This window comes from Lithobates pipiens, unplaced genomic scaffold, assembly GCF_037356315.1.
Source record: "Lithobates pipiens isolate NorthernLeopardFrog02 unplaced genomic scaffold, aLitPip1_a1.2 Scaffold_30, whole genome shotgun sequence".
In the NCBI taxonomy this organism is placed as follows: Eukaryota; Metazoa; Chordata; class Amphibia; order Anura; family Ranidae; genus Lithobates; species Lithobates pipiens.
The window spans coordinates 85,140,116-85,166,179 of NW_027507791.1; the positions used below are offsets into that span (position 1 = coordinate 85,140,116).

Sequence of the window (26,064 nt, forward strand, 5' to 3'; positions counted from 1 at the left end):
TACTCATTAGGAGTACCGGCGCTACATTTGTATTGGGGTGATATCAGTGAATGTTTGTATTGGGGTGATATCTTTAAAAATATGCCTGAATACAATCTCAACCGTGGGGTGATATCAGTGAATGTTTGTAGTGAGGACAGCGATCATTGTCCATGTCCTGTAGTGACATAACGGGATGCAGGTTGTATCTGTTCTGGGGGGGGTGTCAGTGTGCCCTGTACTGGAGGTGTAGCCTGGTACTGCGCGAAGTGGGCGGTGATCAGAGCTGGGTATAGGGCACCATGCTAAGGTCTGCTCAGAGCTCAGTGTACGGTGCGGCTCTGATCTTCCCCAGGATAGGCGCCCCATGTCCGGCTCTGATCTCTCCCAGGATCGGCGCCCCATGCCCGGCTCGGTAGAGTTGCGGGTGTCCCCGGAGCGCTGCCTGTTCGATGGTCCTCTCCGGTTGGAGGTGATCGGGCTGAGCCCCGGGCAGGAGGTGTCTCTCCGCACCGAGCTGACCGATGAAGGCGGGGAGCCGTTCACTTCCCTGGGCCGGTACCGAGCCGGGAGCGGAGGGGAGCTGGATCTGAGTCGGAGCCCGGCGCTGGAGGGCGGCACGTTCACCGGAGTAGAAGCGGAGGGGCCCTTGTGGGCTCTGCAGCCCCGGAATGGTATGAGGAGGATGGTGAAGAAGGACGTGCAGAACCCCCTGACTGTCCGCTTCTCCCTCCACCAGGAGCCGGCCGGAGATGTACTCAGCACTGCGGTCCAGGAGAGGAGCTTCATGAGGGAAGGAGTCAGCAGGATCCCAGTGAGGGAGGGCAGAGTGCGGGCCACTCTCTTCATACCGCCTGGTGAGTGACCCCGGGACATGGGGGAACATTGGGGTCACCGGGTGTGACACGGCATCGGAGTCACCGGGACATGGGGGAACATTGGGGCCATCGGAACATGGGGGAACATTGGGGTCACCGGGACATGGGGGAACATTGGGGCCATCGGAACATGGGGGAACATTGGGGTCACCGGGACATGGGGGAACATTGGGAACACTGGGTTTGACATAGGGCATCGGAGTCACCGGGACATGGGGGAACATTGGGGTCACCAGGACATGGGGGAACATTGGGGTCACTGGGACATGGGGGAACACTGGGAATACTGGGTGTGACACAGGGCATCGGAGTCACCGGGACATAGGAGAACATTGGGGTCACCGGGACATGGGGTTACATTGGGGTCACCTGTACATGAGGGAACATTGGGACCACTGGGTGTGACACAGGGCATCGGAGTCACCGGGACATGGGGGAACATTGGGACCACTGGGTGTGACACAGGGCATCGGAGTCGCTGCGACATGGGGGAACATTGGGGCCACTGGGTGTGACATGACTGAGGTCATCGGGACATGGGGGAACATTTGGGCCATCGGAACATGGGGGAACATTGGGGTCACCGGGACATGGGGGGACATTGGGACCATTGGGTGTGACATAGGGCACTGCAGTCACCGGGACATGGGGGGACATTGGGGTCACCAGGACATGGGGAACATTGGGGTCACTGGGACATGGAGGAACATTGGGAATACTGGGTGTGACAAAGGGCATCGGAGTCACCGGGACATGGGGGAACATTGGGGTCACTGGGACATGGGGGAACACTGGAAATACTGGGTGTGACACAGGGCATCGGAGTCACCGGGACATAGGAGAACATTGGGGTCACCGGGACATGGGGTTACATTGGGGTCACCTGTACATGAGGGAACATTGGGACCACTGGGTGTGACACAGGGCATCGGAGTCACCGGGACATGGGGGAACATTGGGGTCACCGGGACATGGGGGAACATTGGGACCACTGGGTGTGACACAGGGCATCGGAGTCACCGGGACATGGGGGAACATTGGGACCACTGGGTGTGACACAGGGCATCAGAGTCGCTGCGACATGGGGGAACATTGGGGCCACTGGGTGTGACATGACTGAGGTCACCGGGACATGGGGGAACATTTGGGCAATCGGAACATGGGGGAACATTGGGGTCACCGGGACATGGGGGGACATTGGGACCATTGGGTGTGACATAGGGCACCGCAGTCACCGGGACATGGGGGGACATTGGGGTCACCAGGACATGGGGGAACATTGGGGTCACTGGGACATAGAGGAACATTGGGAATACTGGGTATGACAAAGGGCATCGGAGTCACCGGGACATGGGGGAACATTGGGGTCACCAGGACATGGGGTTACATTGGGGTCACCGGGACATGGGGGAACATTGGGACCACTGGGTGTGACACAGGGCATCAGAGTCACCGGGACATGGGGGGAACACTGGGGCCATCGGGACATGAGGGGACATGGGGGAACATTGGGACCACTGGGTGTGACACAGGGCATCGGAGTCACCGGGACATGGGGTAACATTGGGACCACTGGGTGTGACACAGGGCATCGGAGTCACCGGGACATGGGGGAACATTGGGGTCACCTGGACATGGGGGAACATTGGGACCACTGGGTGTGACACAGGGCATCGGAGTCACCGGGACATGGGGGAACATTGGGACCACTGGGTGTGACACAGGGCATCGGAGTCGCTACATGGGGGAACATTGGGGCCACTGGGTGTGACATGACTGAGGTCACCGGGACATGGGGGAAGATTTGGGCCATCGGAACATGGGGGAACATTGGGTGTGACATAGGGCACCGCAGTCACTGGGACATGGGGGAACATTGGGGTCACCAGGACATGGGGGAACATTGGGGTCACTGGGACATGGAGGAACATTGGGAATACTGGGTGTGACACAGGGCATCAGAGTCACCGGGACATGGGGGAACATTGGGGTCACCAGGACATGGGGTTACATTGGGGTCACCGGGACATGGGGGAACATTGGGACCACTGGGTGTGACACAAGGCATCAGAGTCACCGGGACATGGGGGAACACTGGGGCCATCGGGACATGAGGGAACATTGGGGTCACCGGGACATGGGGGAACATTGGGACCACTGGGTGTGACACAGGGCATCGGAGTCACCGGGACATGGGGGAACATTGGGACCACTGGGTGTGACACAGGGCATCGGAGTCACCGGGACATGGGGGAACATTGGGGTCACCGGGACATGGGGGAACATTGGGACCACTGGGTGTGACACAGGGCATCGGAGTCACCTGGATATGGGGGAACATTGGGGTCACCGGGAAATGGGGGAACATTGGGACCACTGGGTGTGACAGAGGGCATCGGAGTCACCGGGACATGGGGGAACATTGGGGCCACTGGGTGTGACATAAGACTGAGGTCACCGGGACATGGGGGAGCATTGGGGTCGCCGGGTGTGACACAGGGCATCGTAGTCAGCGGGACATGGGGGAACATTGGGGCCATCCGGACATGGGGGAACATTGGGATCACCGGGACATGGGGGAACATTGGGGTCACTGGGACATGGGGGAACATTGGGTTCACCGGGACATGGGGGAACATTGGGACCACTGGGTGTGACACAGGGCATCGGAGTCACCTGGATATGGGGGAACATTGGGGTCACCGGAACATAGGGGAACATTGGGGTCACCGGGACATGGGGGAAAATTGGGACCACTGGGTGTGACACAGGGCATCGTAGTCAGCGGGACATGGGGGAACATTGGGGCCATCCGGACATGGGGGAACATTGGGATCACCGGGACATGGGGGAACATTGGGGTCACTGGGACATGGGGGAACATTGGGTTCACCGGGACATGGGGGAACATTGGGACCACTGGGTGTGACACAGGGCATCGGAGTCACCTGGATATGGGGGAACATTGGGGTCACCGGAACATAGGGGAACATTGGGGTCACCGGGACATGGGGGAAAATTGGGACCACTGGGTGTGACACAGGGCATCGGAGTCACCGGGACACGGGGGAACATTGGGGTCACCGGGACATGGGTGAACATTGGGACCACTAGGTGTGACACAGGGCATTGGAGTCACCGGGACCTGGGGAATATTGGGACCACTGAGTGTGACACAGGGCATCTGAGTCACCGAGACATGGGGGAACATTGGGACCACTGGGTGTGACACAGGGCATCAGGGTCACTGGGACATGGGGGAACATTGGGGCCACTGGGTGTGACATAAGACTGAGGTCACCGGGACATAGGGGAACATTGGGGTCACCGGGTGTAACACAGGGCATCGGAGTCACCGGGACATGGGGTAACATTGGGACCACTGGGTGTGACACAGGGCATCGGAGTCACCGGGACATGGGGGAACATTGGGGTCACCGGGACATGGGGGAACATTGGGACCACTGGGTGTGACACAGGGCATCGGAGTCACCGGGACATGGGGGAACATTGGGACCACTGGGTGTGACACAGGGCATCGGAGTCGCGACATGGGGGAACATTGGGGCCACTGGGTGTGACATGACTGAGGTCACCGGGACATGGGGGAACATTTGGGCCATCGGAACATGGGGGAACATTGGGGTCACCGGGACATGGGGGGACATTGGGACCATTGGGTGTGACATAGGGCACCGCAGTCACTGGGACATGGGGGAACATTGGGGTCACCAGGACATGGGGGAACATTGGGGTCACTGGGACATGGAGGAACATTGGGAATACTGGGTGTGACACAGGGCATCAGAGTCACCGGGACATGGGGGAACATTGGGGTCACCAGGACATGGGGTTACATTGGGGTCACCGGGACATGGGGGAACATTGGGACCACTGGGTGTGACACAAGGCATCAGAGTCACCGGGACATGGGGGAACATTGGGGCCATCGGGACATGAGGGAACATTGGGGTCACCGGGACATGGGGGAACATTGGGGTCACCGGGACATGGGGGAACATTGGGACCACTGGGTGTGACACAGGGCATCGGAGTCACCGGGACATGGGGGAACATTGGGGTCACTGGGACATGGAGGAACATTGGGAATACTGGGTGTGACACAGGGCATCAGAGTCACCGGGACATGGGGGAACATTGGGGTCACCAGGACATGGGGTTACATTGGGGTCACCGGGACATGGGGGAACATTGGGACCACTGGGTGTGACACAAGGCATCAGAGTCACCGGGACATGGGGGAACATTGGGGCCATCGGGACATGAGGGAACATTGGGGTCACCGGGACATGGGGGAACATTGGGGTCACCGGGACATGGGGGAACATTGGGACCACTGGGTGTGACACAGGGCATCGGAGTCACCGGGACATGGGGGAACATTGGGGTCACCGGGACATGGGGGAACATTGGGGTCACCGGGACATGGGGGAACATTGGGACCACTGGGTGTGACAGAGGGCGTTGGAGTCACCGGGACATGGAGGAACATTGGGACCACTGGGTGTGACACAGGGCATCGGAGTCACCGGGACATGGGGGAACATTGTGACCACTGGGTGTGACACAGGGCGTCGGAGTCACTGGGACATGGGGGAACATTGGGGCCACTGGGTGTGACATACGACTGAGGTCACTGGGACAAGGGGGAGCATTGGGGTCACCGGGTGTGACACAGGGCACCGGAGTCACCGGGACATGGGGGAACATTGGGGCCATCAGGACATGGGGAAACATTGGGGTCACCAGGACATGGGGGAACATTGGGGTCACCGGGACATGGGGGAACATTGGGGCCACTGGGTGTGACATAAGACTGAGGTCACTGGGACATAGGGGAACATTGGGGTCACCGGGTGTAACACAGGGCATCGGAGTCACCGGGACATGGGGGAACATTGGGGCCATCGGGACATGGGGGAACACTGGGGCCATCGGGACATGGGGAACATTGGGGTCACCGGGACAAGGGGGAACATTGGGACCACTGGGTGTGACACAGGGCATCAGAGTCATCGGGATATGGGGGGACATTGGGGTCACCGGGACATGGGTGAACATTGGGACCACTGGGTGTGACACAGGGCATCGGAGTCACCGGGACATGGGGAACATTGGGACCACTGGATGTGACACAGTGCATTGGAGTCACCGGGTCATGGGGGAACATTGGGGTCACCGGGTGTGACACAGGGCATCGGAGTCGCTGCGACATGGGGGAACATTGGGGCCACTGGGTGTGACATGACTGAGGTCACCGGGACATGGGGGAACATTGGGGTCACCGGGTGTGACACAGGGCATCGGAGTCACCAGGACATGGGGGAACATTGGGGCCATCGGAACATGGGGGAACATTGGGGTCACCGGGACATGGGGGAACATTGGGAATACTGGGTGTGACACAGAGCATCGGAGTCACCGGGACATGGGGGAACATTGGGGACACCGGGACATGGGAGAACATTGGGGTCACCGGGACATGGGGGAACATTGGGACCACTGGGTGTGACACAGGGCATCGGAGTCACCGGGACATGGGGTAACATTGGGGTCACCAGGACATGGGGTTTCATTGGGGTCACCGGGACATGGGGGGACATTGGGACCACTGGGTGTGACACAGGGCATCAGAGTCACCGGGACATGGGGGAACACTGGGGCAATCGGGACATGGGGGAACATTGGGACCACTGGGTGTGACACAGGGCATCGGAGTCACCGGGACATGGGGGAACATTGGGACAACTGGGTGTGACACAGGGCATCGGAGTCACCGGGACATGGGGGAACATTGGGGTCACCGGGACATGGGGGAACATTGGGACCACTGGGTGTGACACAGGGCATCGGAGTCACCTGGATATGGGGGAACATTGGGGTCACTGGGACATGGGGGAACATTGTGGTGACCGGGAAATGGGGGAACATTGGGACCACTGGGTGTGACAGAGGACATTGGAGTCACCGGGACATGGGGGAACATTGGGACCACTGGGTGTGACAGAGGGCATCGGAGTCTCCGGGACAAGGGGGAACATTGGGGTCACCGGGACATGGGGGAACATTGGGACCACTGGGTGTGACACAGGGCATCGGAGTCGCTGCGACATGGGGGAACATTGGGGCCACTGGGTGTGATATGACTGAGGTCACCGGGACATGGGGGAACATTGGGGTCACCGGGTGTGACACAGGGCATCGGAGTCACCAGGACATGGGGGAACATTGGGGCCATCGGAACATGGGGGAACATTGGGGTCACCGGGACATGGGGGAACATTGGGAATACTGGGTGTGACACAGGGCATCGGAGTCACCGGGACATGGGGGAACATTGGGGACACCAGGACATGGGGTTTCATTGGGGTCACCGGGACATGGGGGAACATTGGGACCACTGGGTGTGACACAGGGCATCAGAGTCACCGGGACATGGGGGAACACTGGGGCCATCGGGACATGAGGGAACATTGGGGTCACCGGGACATGGGGGAACATTGGGACCACTGGGTGTGACACAGGGCATCGGAGTCACCGGGACATGGGGGAACATTGGGACCACTGGATGTGACACAGGGCATCGGAGTCACCGGGACATGGGGGAACATTGGGGTCACCGGGACATGGGGGAACATTGGGACCACTGGGTGTGACACAGGGCATCGGAGTCACCTGGATATGGGGGAACATTGGGGTCACCGGGACATGGGGGAACATTGGGGTCACCGGGAAATGGGGGAACATTGGGACCACTGGGTGTGACAGAGGGCATTGGAGTCACCGGGATATGGGGGAACATTGGGACCACTGGGTGTGACAGAGGGCATCGGAGTCACCGGGACATGGGGGAACATTGGGGCCACTGGGTGTGACATAAGACTGAGGTCACCGGGACATAGGGGAACATTGGGGTCACCGTGTGTAACACAGGGCATCGGAGTCACCGGGACATGGGGGAACATTGGGGCCATCGGGACATGGGGAAACACTGGGGCCACCGGGACATGGGGGACATTGGGGTCACCGGGACATGGGGGAACATTGTGACCACTGGGTGTGACACAGGGCATCGGAGTCACCGGGACATGGGGGAACATTGGGGTCACCGAGACATGGGGGAACATTGGGACCACTGGGTGTAACACAGGGCATTGGAGTCACTGGGACATGGGGGAACATTGGGGCCACTGGGTGTGACATAAGACTGAGGTCACCGGGACATGGGGAAACATTGGGGTCACCGGGTGTGACACAGGACATCGGAGTCACCGGGACATGGGGGAACACTGGGGCCATCGGGACATGGGGAACATTGGGGTCACCAGGACATGGGGGAACATTGGGACCACTGGGTGTGACACAGGGCATCGAAGTCACCGGGATATGGGGGAACATTGGGGTCCCCGGGACATAGGGGAACATTGGGGTCACCGGGACATGGGGGAACATTGGGACCACTGGGTGTGACACAGGGCATCGGAGTCACCGGGACATGGGGGAACATTGGGACCACTATGTGTGACACAGGGCATTGGAGTCACTGGGACATGGGGAATATTGGGACCACTGGGTGTGACACAGGGCATCTGAGTCACCGAGACATGGGGGAACATTGGGACCACTGGGTGTGACACAGGGCATCGGAGTCACTGGGACATGGGGGAACATTGGGGCCACTGGGTGTGACATAAGACTGAGGTCACCGGGACATAGGGGAACATTGGGGTCACCGGGTGTGACACAGGGCATCGGAGTCACCGGGACATGGGGAAACATTGGGGCCATCGGGACATGGGGGAACATTGGGGTCACTGGGTGTGACACAGGGCATCGGAGTCACCGGGACATGGGGGAACATTGGGGTCACCGGGACATGGGGGAACCTTGGGGTCACCGGGACATGGGGGAACATTGGGACCACTGGGTGTGACAGAGGGCATTGGAGTCACCGGGACATGGGGGAACATTGGGACCACTGGGTGTGACAGAGGGCATCGGAGTCACCGGGACATGGGGGAACATTGGGGCCACTGGGTGTGACATAAGACTGAGGTCACCGGGACATGGGGGAGCATTGGGGTCGCCGGGTGTGACACAGGGCATCGTAGTCAGCGGGACATGGGGGAACATTGGGACCACTGGGTGTGACACAGGGCGTCGGAGTCACTGGGACATTGGGGAACATTGGGGCCACTGGGTGTGACATAAGACTGAGGTCACCGGGACATGGGGGAGCATTGGGGTCACCGGGTGTGACACAGGGCATCGGAGTCACCGGGACATGGGGGAACATTGGGGCCATCAGGACATGGGGAAACATTGGGACCATCGGGACATGGAGGAACATTGGGTCACCAGGACATGGGGGAACATTGGGACCACTGGGTGTGACACAGGGCATCGGAGTCACCGGGACATGGGGGAGCTTTGGGGTCACCGGGACATGGGGGAACATTGGGGTCACCGGGACATGGGGGAACATTGGGACCACTGGGTGTGACAGAGGGCATTGGAGTCACCGGGACATGGGGGAAAATTGGGACCACTGGGTGTGACACAGGGCATCGGAGTCACCGGGACATGGGGGAACATTGGGACCACTGGGTGTGACACAGGGCGTCGGAGTCACTGGGACATGGGGGAACATTGGGGCCACTGGGTGTGACATAAGACTGAGGTCACCGGGACATGGGGGAGCATTGGGGTCACCGGGTGTGACACAGGGCATCGGAGTCACCGGGACATGGGGGAACAATGGGGCCATCAGGACATGGGGAAACATTGGGGTCACCGGAACATGGGGGAACATTGGGGTCACCGGGACATGGGGGAACATTGGGACCACTGGGTGTAACACAGGGCATCGGAGTCACTGGGGCCATCGGGACATGGGGAACATTGGGGTCACCTAGACAAGGGGGAACATTGGGGCCACTGGGTGTGACACAGGGCATTGGAGTCATCGGGATATGGGGGAACATTGGGGTCACTGGGACATGGGGGAACATTGGGACCACTGGGTGTGACACAGGGCATCGGAGTCACCGGGACATGGGGAACATTGCGACCACTGGGTGTGACACAGGGCATCGGAGTCACCGGGACATGGGGAACATTGGGACCACTGGGTGTGACACAGGGCATCGGAGTCACCGGGACATGGGGAACATTGCGACCACTGGGTGTGACACAGGGCATCGGAGTCACCGGGACATGGGGAACATTGGGACCACTGGGTGTGACACAGGGCATCGGAGTCACCGGGACATGGGGGAACATTGGGACCACTGGGTGTGACACAGGGCATCGGAGTCACTGGGACATGAGGGAACATTTGGGCCACTGGGTGTGAAATAAGACTGAGGTCACCGGGTCATGGGGGAACATTGGGGTCACCGGGTGTGATACAGGGCATCGGAGTCACCGGGATATGGGGGTACATTGGGACCACTAGGTGTGACACAGGGCATCAGAGTCACTGGGACATGGGGGAACATTGGGGCCACTGGGTGTGAAATAAGACTGAGGTCACCAGGTCATGGGGGAACATTGGGGTCACCGGGTGTGACACAGGACATCGGAGTCACCAGGACATGGGGGAACATTGGGGCCATCGGGACATGGGGGAACATTGGGGTCCCCGGGACATGGGGGAACATTGGGGTCACCGGGACATGGGGGAACATTGGGACCATTGAGTGTGACACAGGGCATCGGAGTCACCGGGACATGGGGGAACATTGGGGTCACCGGGACATGGGGGAACTTTGGGACCACTGGGTGTGACACAGGGCATCAGAGTCACTGGGACATGGGGGAACATTGGGACCACTGGGTGTGACACAGGGCATCGGAGTCACTGGGACATGGGGAAACATTGGGGCCACTGGGTGTGACATAAGACTCAGGTCACCGGGACATGGGGGAACATTGGGGTCTCTGGGTGTGACAATGGGGGATTGGGGTCACCAGGTGTGACATTGGGGGATCGGGGTCACCGGGTGTGACATTAGGGGGTCGGGGTCACTGGGTGTGACATTGAGGGATCTGGGTCACTGGATGTGACTTTGGGGGATCGGGGTAACTGGGTGTGACTTTCGGGTATCGGGGTCACTGGGTGTGACGTTGTGGATCTGGGCCACTGGGTGGTACTTTGGGGGATCTAGGTCACCGGGTGGGACTTTGGGGGATCTGGGTCACCAGGTGTGACATTGGGGATCAGGGTCACTGGGTGTGACATTGGGGATCAGGGTCACTGGGTTTGACATTGGGGATCGGGGTCACCGGGTGTCACATTGGGGGGGATCAGGGTCACCGGGTGTGACTTAGGGGGATCGGGGTCACCGGGTGTGACTTAGGGGGATCGGGGTCACCGGGTGTGACATTATGATAGAAAGGGGTCACCAGGTATGACATGGAGCAGCAACCCCCTGCATTGTTGTCAGAAATAATAACTTCCAATATTGGTTTTATTGGACACAATAATAACTCCAAACATTAGTTTCAATCAGTGCAATAATAATCCCCAGCATTTGTGTCAGTGGACACAATGATAACCCCTACCATTGGTGTCAGTAGACGCAATAAAAAACCTTATCATTGGTGTCAGTGAGCGCAATAATAACCCCAAACATTAGTGTCAGTGAATGCAATAATAACTTTTTTGTTCTTGAATTGAGCTTTTCCCAGACCTAAAGGAGACCACTTGCATTGTGGTGGTGGTGATGGTGGTGGTAGTGGTGGTAATGGTGGTGGTGATGATGGTGGTGGTAGTTGTGGTGTTGGTGGTGATGTTGGTGGTAGTGGTGATGGTGGGGGTGGTAGTAGTGCTGGTGGTAGTGGAGGTGGTAGCGGTAGTAGTGGTGGTAGCGGTAGTGGTGGTGGTAGTGGTGGGGGTGGTGGTGGTAGCGGTGGTGGTGGTAGCGGTAGTGGTGGTGGTTGTGGTAGCGGTGGTGGTGGTAACGGTAGTGGTGGTGGTAGTGGTGGTGGCAGTAGTGGTGGTAGTGGTGGTAGCGGTAGTGGTGGTGGTAGCGGTAGTGGTGGTGGTGGTGGTAGCAGTAGTGGTAATAGCGGTAGTGGTGGTAGTAGTGGTAGTGGTGGTAGCGGTGGTGGTGGTAGCGGTAGTGGTGGTGGTGGTGGTGGTGGTGGTAGTGGTAGCGGTAGTGGTGGTAGTGGTGGTGGTGGTAGTAGTAGTGGTGGTGGTGGTAGCGGTAGTGGTAGCAGTAGTGGTGGTGGTAGTGGTAGTGGTGGTGGTAGTAGTAGTGGTGGTAGCGGTAGTGGTGGTGGTGGTAGCGGTAGTGGTGGTGGTAGTAGTAGTGGTGGTAGTAGTAGTGGTGGTAGCAGTAGTGGTGGTGGTGGTAGTGGGGATGGTGGTAGTGGTGGGGGTGGTAGTGGTAGTAGTAGTAGTGGTGGTGGTAGTAGCGGTAGTGGTGGTGGTGGTGGTAGTAGTAGTGGTGGTAGCGGTAGTGGTGGTGGTAGTTGTAGTGGTGGTGGTGGTAGCAGTAGTGGTGGTGGTAGTGGTGGTGGTGTTGCCCATGATATTATTATTGGAGCACTTTGGAGACAATTTTGTGTGTTCAGATTTTAGATGTCAAGAACACTACTGACACACTTCATGACCAGACCGTTTTTTGCTATTCAGCACTGCATTATTTTAACTGGCAATTGCGCAGTCATGTAGCATTGTACACAAATGAAATTTATATAATTTTTTTTCACCCAAGCAGAGCTTTGTTTTGGTGGTATTTGATCACCACTAGGTTTTTTAGTATATAAAAGAAAAAAGTCCAATGATTTAAAAAAAAAAAAAAAAAACTCAAATTTTTTCTACTTTCTGTTATCAAACCTATCCAATAAAAAAAAATCTACATTAAATCTACATAAATTGAGGCCAAAATGAAGCACAGTATATAATAAATGGTTTGTGTGAATGTTTTAGCGTCTACAAGCTATGGTATGTAGCTATAGACACTATACTATAATAGCGATGATTAGCAACTTACTTATAGCCTCTTTGTCAGAACCTTGGAAAGCAAAAGAAAGTGTGTAAAATGTGGTATAGATATACATGGAGATATACACACATACATTTGGTATTAATCTCATCTAGAGCGCTGTGATGAGGATACTTCTAGAGTAAGGCTGTGTTCACACTGCTGCAGCTACGAGAACCAGATGTGATTCGCACTGCACTGCAGTGCAAATCACATCCGATCTCTGTGCGATGCGAATTCAGCCATACAGATAGTATGGCTGAATTTGCATCGCACCCGCCCCAAACTCGCACAGGACCCTTTTTTTGGTCCACAGCAGAATCGGATCGCATGGGTGTTCACGCCATGCAATCCGATTCCTGTCCAAGTTTGCAGATCGCACTGCGATATGCGAACTGATCTGGGGGTGTCATTAACATTTCACTGACACTCCCAGCAGTTCGCATAGGGCAGTGTGAACTGCCGCCGGGAGGCATGCGATGCGGGAACCCGCCGCGCATTCGCGGCGTTCCTGCATTGCTGCAGTGTGAACCTAGCCTAAAGGAGAATTCATCCCCGACCATGCGATATGTCTCCTAATCAGGCACTCCTCTCCATGTATATCTACCTCATTTTACATACTTTCTTTTGCTTTCCAAGGCTCTGGTGAAGAGGAAACCCCTCAAAACACGTTAGCCTATCATTGAGCATTCACCCTTGTATGGGCATAATTAATTCTTAATGAATATTTTGTAACATATTTTTTATGAATTCGTAGTAATTTCTTTGTACTCATCTACTTTGTTTAAGAATAATTTGAACAGGTATACCTAATAAAATGGCCGGTGAGTGTACATGCTCCATATTCTGTACAGGTTATGTTGAATTACAATCCTCCGTTCAGACTTTAGACCTCATATCAGATATGTTTAGTGTCACATGAATGCACGATGAACATTGTGAAAAGTGTAACACTCAGATATTTCATACCTCTGTAAAAGAGCACAATGTTCCCACTCCTTTATCTTTCTGCCTAGAAGGTCGGGTAGGTCGGTGTAGTAGCTTTTATAACTAGTAGTAGTTAGCGCCATTCAGCTGAACTTGCTCTGGAAAGCTGAAGATGCTCCTCAACTTATCTAAGTTGATTTTCATTTCTAATGAGTGTCAGGAACATACCTCAGCATTTTCAACCACAACAGTAGCTCAGATGCCCTAAAACAATTATGTTGTATATGTACGAAGCATTGGATCTTCTGGTTATGACGTTTTATAGTTGAGGAAAGGCAACTGAATACGTAGAGCTGGTTGGCTCTAGTGAGGATGCTCTCATGAAAAAAAGATGTCTCTGGCTGGAGAGTCCAAAAATAAAGAATAATAGGAATACCAAACCAATAGTCTGTAAAAGTTTAAATCAGTTCATAGTATAATAAAGTTACACAGCCAACAGATTTTGTGGGCTCTGCCACTCCCTCTTCATCAGGTCTTAAAGTGCTTGTAAAGATGCAAGGTTTTTTACCTCCATACCTTCAAGGTAAAAAAACCTTCTCTCTGTAGCTCCCCCTAATATTTCCATGAGCCCGATCTTTCTCCAGCGATTTGTACAGGAGCCTTGGCTCTGCTGGGTCTCTCTTTCCTCATTGGCTCCCGCTGCTGTCAATCACAGCCAATGGGGAGGGGCCAAGCCCTGGCTCTGTGTGTGAATGGACACGCAGAGCAGCGGCTCAGGAGAACACCTTCTTGGTGCCCTCATTGGAATCTGCTTGCACTGGGGGCAGGAGTGGGGGACCAGAAGTGCCTGTGGGGGATCCGAGAAGAGGAGGATCTGGGGAGCTCTGTGCAAAACCACTACACAGAGCAGGTAAGTATAACATGTTTGTTTTTAAAAAAACATATTGCCTTTATTATCACTTTAAGTTCTGAGTGAACTTGTAATAGATATTCACAGTAACCAGCCGCTCCATGGGCACAGGAAAATGTCCAGATTTTTTGCCCAAAATAATTTCAGCCTCTCACCGTCCATGTGCATGAGGCCTATAAACGCCGGGCTAGGCTTCCAACACTCATTAGAACTAAAGGTGCTATGACGATGAGTGGTAAAACTACTTTAACATACAAAATAAGTCTAGTTGAATTTGAACTAAGGAATACCAGTGTACCATAGATCAGTGTTCTCCAAACTGCTGCCTGGGGGCTAGATTCAGCACTTTGTCAACTTACTGTATATCCGGCCCTTGGGGCACTATTCCTCCCACTGACACCAATGATTTAGCACTATTCCTCTCACTGATACCAATGATTTAGCACTATTCCTCCCACTGACACCAATGATTTAGCATTATTCCTCTCACTGATACCAATGATTTAGCACTATTCCTCCCACTGACACCAATGATTTAGCATTATTCCTCTCACTGATACCAATGATTTAGCACTATTCCTCTCACTGATACCAATGATTTAGCACTATTCCTCCCACTGACACCAATGATTTAGCACTATTCCTCTCACTGATACCAATGATTTAGCACTATTCCTCTCACTGATACCAATGATTTAGCACTATTCCTCTCAATTACTCCAATGATTTAGCACTATTCCTATTATTGTCAACATTTTTAGTTGAGTTTCTTAGTAAAGTCAAATATCGGGACGCAGCATGTGTTTTATGTAATGTATCCCCAGGACCACCCTGTGGTAGATACATACCAAATTTAATTAGCACTATTCCTCTCACTGATACCAACGATGGGACATTGTTTACTCCCATTGACACCAGGGCATTTTCTACTTTCAATGACAGACTGGCCCCCCAAAGTCTGAACAGTAAACTGGCTCTTTGTTCAGAAAGTTTGGAGACCCCTGACCTAGAAAAATGAAAAACTTCACAAACACAGTAGCCTCTGAATTCTTGGCTAAATGTAATCAGCTCATGGAGATCAACTCCTTGCTCCTGCCTTTGCCATCTCACAATATTATAATGATCAATCAGTGCGTCTGATCACAGAAGGAGTTGAACACAGTGATATACTTACTCTTGCTTCTAGTAACTGATGACCTCATTCTCCCGGATTGCACCTTCTAGGTCTAGGCACTGGACTGGTGCTTAAATACTACTTTTTAATTACAAAGTACAATTATTTTTAATTATATAATGCCCCATTGCTGTATATTGTAACACATGAATTGTTTGTATGTTATTTACATGTCAGGAATTTCTGTATGCATGAAAGTTACTGATATGTCCATTTTAAGAGAGTATTTACGGGATACCCACAATTTTTCTGAATAGGAGCTATTCTGTATAGAATATATTGTTTGCTGGTAGCTGTTTATAGGGGCCTTTTTGTACATACAGGCTACCAGTCATGTCAGGAATGACAAGTCATGGCACCTACGGTATCTCACAAAAGTGAGTACACCCCTCACATTTTTGTAAATATTTTATTATATCTTTTAATGCGCCAACACTGAAAAAAAGACACTTTGCTACAATGTAAAGTAGTAAGTATACAGCTTGTATAACAGTGTTAATTAGCTGTCCCTTCAAAATAACTCAACACACAGCCAATAATGCCTAAACCGCTGACAGCAAAAGTGAGTACACTACTAAGTGAAAATGTCCAAATTGTGCTCAACGTGTCAATATTTTGTGTGGCCACCATTATTTTCCAGCACTGCCTTAACCCTCTTGGGCATGGAGTTCACCAGAGCTTCACAGGTTGCCACTGGGGTCCTCTTCCACTCCTCCATGATGACATCACGGAGCTGGTGGATGATTGAGACTTTGTGCTCCTCCACCTTCCGTTTGAGGATGTCCCACAGATGCTCAATTGGGTTTAGGTCTGGAGACATGCTTGGCCAGTCCATCACCTTTACCCTCAACTTATTTAGCAAGTCATCTTGGAGGTGTGCTTTGGGGTCGTTATCATGTCATATCATCTGCTTCAGTATGTCACAGTCAGGGCAACCATCAGAAATTTTGAGGCCCCTTACACAGCTTTAGGTCTGGGCCTGACCACAAACATTCCTTAAGGCCTGCCCACTGGCTGTCCCACCAAATCCACCCACTGGCCATCCCGCCAAGTCCTTCAGTGCACCCACTTTTATTTTAATACTCTTACAACCCAATATAACCTCCATCCCATGTCCTCTTTCTCCTCCACTCTCATGTCCTCCTCCATCCCATGTGCTACACTTCCTGACCCTTCTCCCCCATCCCATGTCCTCCTCCTCCATCCCATGTCCTCTTCTTTCTCCAGTCCCATCTCCTTCATCCCATGTCCTCTTCCTCCATCCCATGTCCTCTTCCTTCTCCAGTCCCATCTCCTTCATCCCATGTCATCTTCCTTCTCCAGTCCCATCTCCTCCATCCCATGTCCTCCTCCTTCTCCATCCCATGTGCTCTTCTTCCATTTCCAGTCCCTTCTCCCCCATCCCATGTCCTCCTCCTCCATCCCATGTTCTCTTCCTTCTCCAGTCCCATCTCCTTCATCCCAAGTTCTCTTCCCTTCTCCAGTCCCATCTCCTCCATTCCATGTCCTCTTCCTTCTCCATCCAATGTGCTCCTCTTCCAGTCCCTTGTCCCCCGTCCCATGTTCTCTTCCTTCTCCAGGCCCATCTCCTCCATCCAATGTCCTCTTCCTTCTCCAGTCCCATTTCTGCCATCCCATGTCCTCCTCCTTCTCCAGTCCCTTGTCCCCATCCCATGTCCTCCTTTTGCAGTCCAATCTTCGCCATTCCATCCTCTTCCTCCATTCTAGGTCCTCCTCCTCCATCCCATGTCATCCTTCTCCATTCTTATCTGACCTGTATGTTGGTCCTCTCTCACAGTATCCTCCCCCTGTAGTCCTTCTATCCCTTCTGTGTCGTCAGTACAGCCCAGATCCAGTCCAGTGTAATCCCTCCTGTATGTAGAGGAGTGGAGGGTATGACATAGGGAGAATCAGGAATGATTTATTTTAATGGCAGTCTGGGGTGACCAGGGAGTGATGTTGGGTATATAAGGGTCCGAGTGATGTCCTGCAGCTGGATATATGAAGTGGTCTCGGGTTGATGCAAGCTGGGGGGGATTAGGGGCTGAGATCAGATGTGGTCAGATAGAGATGTTTATAAAATATAAAAACTATTGTGCTCATCTACTAATATATACAAGTTATATAATACAAAATTTATACTCAAAGAAAACATTGTCCTGTTATAAGATGTAATTTTATATATATATATATATATATATATATATAACCTAGCACTCTGTATGTTCAGATAATGTGAAATTAATTTATGACAATTCACGTAACCCTGTGTTAACCAAGCTCTGAGTCTGTATAATCAGAGGTGTAAACTCACCACATAAACACCGGGTTACATGAATGGTCAAAAATGACATTCACATTATCTGGACATAGATATTGGGGGATGTTATATAGATAGGGCTGTGTGCTAGCTTGGGAGATATCTGTCACACTCACTGTCTTTTCATCCTCATGTCTCCTTATCAATGCAATACCTACAAGACAAATCCTACAGAAACTTTGGCAGCTTTTCTTCCAAGGAGACTTTACTCAGTAAGAAACTCCTCTCTCCTCCTCCCTGTAGTGAGAGCAGACATCCCGACCAGCAGTAGCTAAAGGGAGCGCCGCCCCCTCACACTGCACTGGTCATTGGAGCTTTGGAGAGTCTAAATACACCACCGGTGCTGTATCGACAGAAGACCAGCAAAGACAGTGTGTGTATTTAGAAGCTGCTGCCCCACAGTGGCAAGTGTACCCTCCTATCCACTTACCCTGGGCCCTCAGTCCATCCCTGGTCAGAATGGTGGAGCCCCGCTCCATCGGCTAGGTGTGCTGCTGTGATAAGCAGCCGAAGTCTGTCACAGAGAGCTTCATTGCGGCGGCTGTCGTCAGAGGATATACAGGGAAAGTACCCAAAGAAGCGGTCCCCACTCAGGCCCCTAGGGATGCCGGGGCCCCTTACAGGTGTATGGACTGTACCCCCTGATGGTGGCCCTGGTCACAGTACATGTTGGCATTCATGGTTCCCTCAATGAATTGTAGTTCCCCAGTGCTGGCAGCACTCATGCAGCCCCGGACCACGACACTCCCACCACCATGCTTGACTGTACTCAAGACACACTTGTCTTTGTACTCCTCACCTGGTTACCACCACATATACTTGGCACCATCTGAACCAAATATGTTTATCTTGGTCTCATCAGAACATGGTTCCAGTAATCCATGTCCTTAGTCTGCTTGTCCTCAGCAAACTGTTTGCAGGCATTCTTGTGCATCATCTTTAGAAGAGGCTTCCTTCTGGGACAACAGCCATGCAGATCAACTTGATGCAGTGTGCGACGTATGGTGTGAACACTGACAGGCTGACCCCCCACCCCTCCAACCTCTGCAGCAATGCTGGCAGCACTCATACATCTATTTATCAAAGACAACCTCTGGATATGACAATGAGCACGTGCACTCAACTTCTTTGGTTCACCACGGCGAGGCCTGTTCTGTGTGGAACCTCTCCTCTTAAACTGCTGTATGGTCTTGGCCACCATGCTGCAGCTCAATTTCAGGATCTTGGCGATCCTCTTATAGCCTAGGCCATCTTTATATAGAGCAACAATTTTTTTTTTCAGATCATCAGAGAGTTCTTTGCCATGAGGTGCCATGTTGAGCTTCCAGTGACCAGTATGAGAGAGTGAGAGAGATAAAACCAAATTTAACACACCTGCTCCCAATTCACACCTGAGACCTTGTAACACTAACAACTCTCATTACTCTGGGAAGGTAAAATGGCTAATTGGGAAAATTTATACTGTTATACAAACTGTACACTCACTACTTTACATTGTAGCAAAAGTGTAATTTATTCATTGTTGTCACATAAAAAGATATAATAAAATATTTACAAAAATGTGAGGAGATCTTTTACTTTGATTTTGTCCTAGTATGCTTTAGTTATTGTTAGAAAATGGCATTAGGGAAAATTAGAAGTTAAAATTCTTGATCTATTTGTTTCCAGTTCGATGAATAAAACTAAGCACTTTAAATGTGGAATGTTATTTCTCTCGTTCAACTATAGATGTTAGTGTCGCGCAGTGTGAGAGAGGGTAGGGTGGAGGGGGAGGGGGAAAGGGGAAAAAAAGAGAGAGAAGTGGAGGGGAAGTGGACAAGGGGGCAAGGAAGCTATAGGTGAGAGATAGTAAAAAATAGAAATATGGATATTGACTAAATGTGAAAGTGCCTTTAAGCTTATAAAGTGCGTAATGAGCTAAGTATAGAAATAATGATAGCAATCATGGGTTAATAACTGAGCGTAGGGATTCTATATACGTACACCCTAATATTGATCAGCAAAACTGTGCAAAACTGCGATAAAACATGCCAAGTGAATATATAAATAAAATGACAATCCTAGGTCAATGACCAAATAACAAAAATCTATATGTAATCACTTAAGTGGTAATAAGCACAACTGTGTAAAAAATACAATATAGCATGCCAGGTGAATGTGAAAAATAAAGACAAATCTCAATAAATCCAATAAACATTAAGAAAATTAAATATAAAACATGGGCTGATATTTCATGCAGTGCATTAAATAGTGCAAATATTGCTAGCAGCAACACTATATGTGAACATTGCAGGTGGCAACAATAAAAGGGAATAAAGTGCTAGTAGTATGTAATATGTAAATAAAATTTTCAAAAAATATATAAACGTGCAGCGTTCTGACAAAATGAAAGTTCTTTGTTTCAAGCTCCAGTGTTGGTGTTATCATGCAAACATATACGTGCAGTGACTTTTTCTTCCTTTCATCCAATGAGTGAGAGGATGTGCCCTTACCTCACGGCTGTGAGGTTACAGCCTTATTGAAATATTGATGTATGTATCGCTCCAGTTCTATGGTCTTGGGGTGGGTATGCCTCACAAAATATAGAGATGATAATCCATAGTGTAGTATTTAAATGAAACCAATTTTTATTAAGTTATAGTGTCAGGGTACTCACAATATGGAGTAAACATATACAGCGGTATGTAAAACAACGAGCGGTGCGTTCCAGGGTCCTTCCCGGTGTCTCTCTCTCTTCCTTCCTTACGCGTATTCGTCACCGTCACGTGACTTCTTCAGGGAAAGACCTGATAGACGCCGATACTCGGACACCGAATATGAAAGGTCTCGTCACCCCTGCCAACTAGAGAACAGTAGTCCTTGCTTTTATGCTGCGTGAAGAGTCCTCTGCTCAGGCACGGTTAGCAATCACATAGATGCATATTGTTCCCAAGGCCGAATCATCTGTGGCCAAGCCCACCTGAACAGCTCAGCCAGACACGTCCTGGGTGATGTGCAGTTGCTGGAGCCGATGAATTTGAGACTTGTTTTGAACCTCTCCCTCACCCCAGTGACCTCATAATCCAGGCAAGGGAAGAAGGGGCGGGAACTGGTGTGGTGTGAGGGAGAGGTTCAAAACAAGTCTCAAATTCATCGGCTCCAACAACTGCACATCACCCAGGACGTGTCTGGCTGAGCTGTTCAGGTGGGCTTGGCCACAGATGATTCGGCCTTGGGAACAATATGCATCTATGTGATTGCTAACCGTGCCTGAGCAGAGGACTCTTCACACAGCATAAAAGCAAGGACTACTGTTCTCTAGTTGGCAGGGGTGACGAGACCTTTCATATTCGGTGTCCGAGTATCGGCGTCTATCAGGTCTTTCCCTGAAGAAGTCACGTGACGGTGACGAATACGCGTAAGTAAGGAAGAGAGAGAGACACCGGGAAGAACGCTGGAACACACCGCTCGTTGTTTTACATACCGCTGTATATGTTTACTCCATAATGTGAGTACCCTGACACTATAACTTAATAAAAATTGGTTTCATTTAAATACTACACTATGGATTATCATCTCTATATTTTGTGAGGCATACCCACCCCAAGACCATAGAACTGGAGCGATACATACATCAATATTTCAATAAGGCTGTAACCTCACAGCCGTGAGGTAAGGGCACATCCTCTCACTCATTGGATGAAAGGAAGAAAAAGTCACTGCACGTATATGTTTGCATGATAACACCAACACTGGAGCTTGAAACAAAGAACTTTCATTTTGTCAGAACGCTGCACGTTTATATATTTTTTGAAAATTTTATTTACATATTACATACTACTAGCACTTTATTCCCTTTTATTGTTGCCACCTGCAATGTTCACATATAGTGTTGCTGCTAGCAATATTTGCACTATTTAATGCACTGCATGAAATATCAGCCCATGTTTTATATTTAATTTTCTTAATGTTTATTGGATTTATTGAGATTTGTCTTTATTTTTCACATTCACCTGGCATGCTATATTGTATTTTTTACACAGTTGTGCTTATTACCACTTAAGTGATTACATATAGATTTTTGTTATTTGGTCATTGACCTAGGATTGTCATTTTATTTATATATTCACTTGGCATGTTTTATCGCAGTTTTGCACAGTTTTGCTGATCAATATTAGGGTGTACGTATATAGAATCCCTACGCTCAGTTATTAACCCATGATTGCTATCATTATTTCTATACTTAGCTCATTACGCACTTTATAAGCTTAAAGGCACTTTCACATTTAGTCAATATCCATATTTCTATTTTTTACTATCTCTCACCTATAGCTTCCTTGCCCCCTTGTCCACTTCCCCTCCACTTCTCTCTCTTTTTTTCCCCTTTCCCCCTCCCCCTCCACCCTACCCTCTCTCACACTGCGCGACACTAACATCTATAGTTGATAAAATTTACGGAGTAGGCAAAGCTCTTTCCTAGTGTACGCAGCAGTTTCCCATTCCTTTGTTCGGTTGGTTGGCGCAGAGGTATTCTATACATCTTTTTCTCTCGTTATTTAGGACCTGGCCCATTTCCTGGCATCATAGATCTGTATGGAACAGGGGGAGGTCTCATGGAACACAGAGCCAGCCTCTTGGCCAATTACGGCTTTGTGACAATGGCACTCGCATTTTTTGGTTATGATGACCTCCCTAGCCATCTAGGTGGGCTTCATCTGGATTACTTTCGTGAAGCTTTGGAGTTTTTAAAACAGCACCCAAAGGTATTTCTATACAATCTCTAAATAGTATGACCTGGTTTTGAAGGTTCTCAATGCACAACAAAGCATAGATGTGCTACTCCAATGCACTGCTATTCAACACAAAAAAGTGTGTAAAAAACGCAATTGAAAAGATGTGAATAGAGCCTTAATCCCCATGGACATTGGACTTTTCCTCCCCATACTTCTCATGGAGGCCATCTCCCTTTACTGCCTGGAACTTTGGGTCTGCATCCCAGAACATATGACAGGGCACATCATTTAAGGGGGAGGTACTGATTATGTAGCCTTCCCAGGATGCCTCTGTGAGGCCTGGGCCGTACCACCAGTGCCTCATTCATCCAGAAAGTGGAAAAACCATACTTGGTGAAATACATATTAGGTGGTTATGGATTCCCTCTATTTACTCCATATATGTATTAACTTGTCTATTTCTATAGTTAGCTAGACTATGAAAGCTCTGGTATAGTTACTGGTGATGGTACATTAGTAAGATTAGCTATTGAAAATAAAACACACTGCTTATATAAACCAGGGTTTTATTTACTTCCCAAGAAAATAGGAACGTTAACATAAAAACACTGAAGGAAAATATTATAGAGCATATGAAATACAAAAACATCAATGATACGTTAAGTAAGGTCATCCTCGAGATATTGTGTCATCAGCTGGGCTCGCTGGCATGAGAGCCATGAGGCAAGAGAGAGTTTTTCCTGCTGGTCAGCAATTTTAAACTGCATTCAGACACCCCCCATACATCACACCCATCTAGCCTCCTGTCCAATGGAAAAGAGATAAGAATATCTGTCCATACTCCAGGATGCATGCTGTATTGTCCACTAAGGGCAGTGTGTGTCCATGGCATGCAGATATTCTACCCTGGTCAAATCTTCAATGACATCTGGTCTTGGCTCTTGGTATCTCAACCCATCAGTCAACTTGGCAGCAGTGGCTTTCTTTGAAGCTTTGTTTGCAGACATGGTAATCAAACACTTCATTAATAAATAAAATTGTTGTGACTTTGTATGAGACAATGACTGCTATAGAGTTTGTATGTCTCCATCCCTGAATCCTAGAAAAAAAAGGGGGGGGGGGGGGGGGGGGATGGTGGGACTTTATATGAAGCACAACACAAAAGCCAAATTAATCAATTGGTAGATACTATTTAATATTTAATGGTGCACATGAATAACATAATAATATAGTAATATAATAAATGCATAGAAATGTACACACACACATATAAGTGTTGGAAATGCATACATATACATAAGTATTCCTACATAGTAAATGGTAAAATTTTTTTAATGTAGCCCAAACTTGCATATAAACATGATTAATTGCACGCATGATAATATAAAATTGGTTCACGATTCTTCAAGGTAGTCGCATGGTAGCTGTGACAACTTATCAGTATATAGCTCTACGCACATTTCGTGGATAAATTCCACTCATCAGGAGCAAATGCAATCTAGCGATGTCTGTAATAAAATAGAAATACCAAATATAATAAACTAAAGTAACAGGAAGAGGGAGAACCACAGCTTAATCCCAACACGCAACAATCAAACACTTCAATCCTTATTACACCAGGTGGTCTGGAGCCAAGCTCTACTCCCCTTTCAGGGGGCATGAATCAATACCCTGCTGGGTCAACTTCGAACTTAGGCCACCTGGCTGTATCAACCAGGACGTAAAACTCCAGAAATATGATATTAAACCATGTTACCTTCCAACACTTGGCGATGAACCAGGTTTGCATTGTGAATAAGTGATACCATGAATTGCTTGTTTTTTTTAGTTCTTATTTTGCTGAATTCAAAATCCAATGAGAATGTTAGGGTGCAAGAGAGAATACTAAAACTATGTCTTTAATATTTCTGTAGGTTAACAAACAAGAAATTGGGATTATAGGTATTTCTAAAGGTGCTGAACTAGCAATCTCAATGGCAACATTCCTACCTGGAATAAAGGCAGTTGTCAGTATATGTGGCTGCAATGCCAACACTATGGCCCCATTACCATGTGATGGCTTTGTGCTCCCATTCTTGGGGTACATTGCTGAGAAGGTTAAGCTTACAGAAACTGGAGAACTGGATTTTTCAGAATCTATGGAAAACCCTATGGACCCTGTGTTTCAAGAGTGCCTCATCCCAGCTGAAAGGTCCTCTGCTTCCTTCCTCCTCTTATCCGGTCTCGATGACAAAAACTGGCCCAGCGCATTATATAGTGAGCAGTTTGTTGCACGTCTCAAAGAGCACAAGAAGGAAGTTGAATCATTTTATTATCCTGGGGCTGGCCATCTGTTGGAGCCTCCTTATTTTCCTCTGTGCAACGCATCCTATCACAAGCTATTGGGAATGCCTATTTTATGGGGAGGTCAGCTTAGAGCACATGCTAAAGCACAAGAAGATGCATGGAAGAAGATCCTAAGATTTTTCTCAAAGCAACTAAAAGCCAATACTGCACCACACAGCCACCTGTAGCTACCCTTTAGCAATAAGATCTCAAATGTACAATTTGTGATATCCTCAATGAATAAATTATAATTGTAAGTAATTTGTTATTTTGATTATTCTTGTCTGCAAGTCATCTGCTATCTCCTGGGGTGTCTAGTTTTTTCTTAACAATTATAACTGCCCAATGTATGCTGGAAGCTATTTTAGGTGGTTCAAACTCTAAAGGTTTTTTACCTTAATACATTCTCTATCCGAGTCCTCCCTCGATTCAGTGCTGTGCGTGTCTGCAACCCCACTCTCCTTGCTTCCTTTTCTTACAAGACAAAGAGGCAGCAAAGAGAGCCATTGGCTCCTGCAACTGCAGTCAAATCGTGCGAGAAGGGAGCAGGGGCCTTACTGAGCTGTGCTGTGTGTGCGCTTATGGATGCATACAGCCCTGCTCAGGAGCACGCTTGCATATGTGCCCCATAAGGCAGGGCTTGTTATGGGAGTGCGTGTGCAGGAGAGGAGGAGCAGACACTGATGGCAGGGGACTCCAGAAGAGGAGGTAAGAGATGCTCTGTGCATTATCCTTGCACGGAGCATGTAAGACTAAGCCTCTTTTTTTTTATTAAAAAAAAAATCGCGCATAACTTTAAAGTGATTGTAAAGTCTCTGTGTG

General features: G+C 50.2%; 1 protein-coding gene across 1 annotated transcript; it reads left to right on the forward strand.

Annotated features, from left to right (window-relative positions):
- The first annotated feature begins 242 nt into the window (after positions 1 to 242).
- LOC143943040 (acyl-coenzyme A thioesterase 1-like) lies at positions 243 to 25,503 on the forward strand. Its single transcript, XM_077464535.1, has 3 exons — positions 243 to 836; positions 22,745 to 22,947; positions 24,831 to 25,503. The coding sequence occupies exons 1-3, from the start codon at positions 347 to 349 to the stop codon at positions 25,428 to 25,430; spliced, it is 1,293 nt and encodes a 430-aa protein (XP_077320661.1). The 5' UTR covers positions 243 to 346; the 3' UTR covers positions 25,431 to 25,503.
- The last annotated feature ends 561 nt before the right edge of the window (positions 25,504 to 26,064 follow it).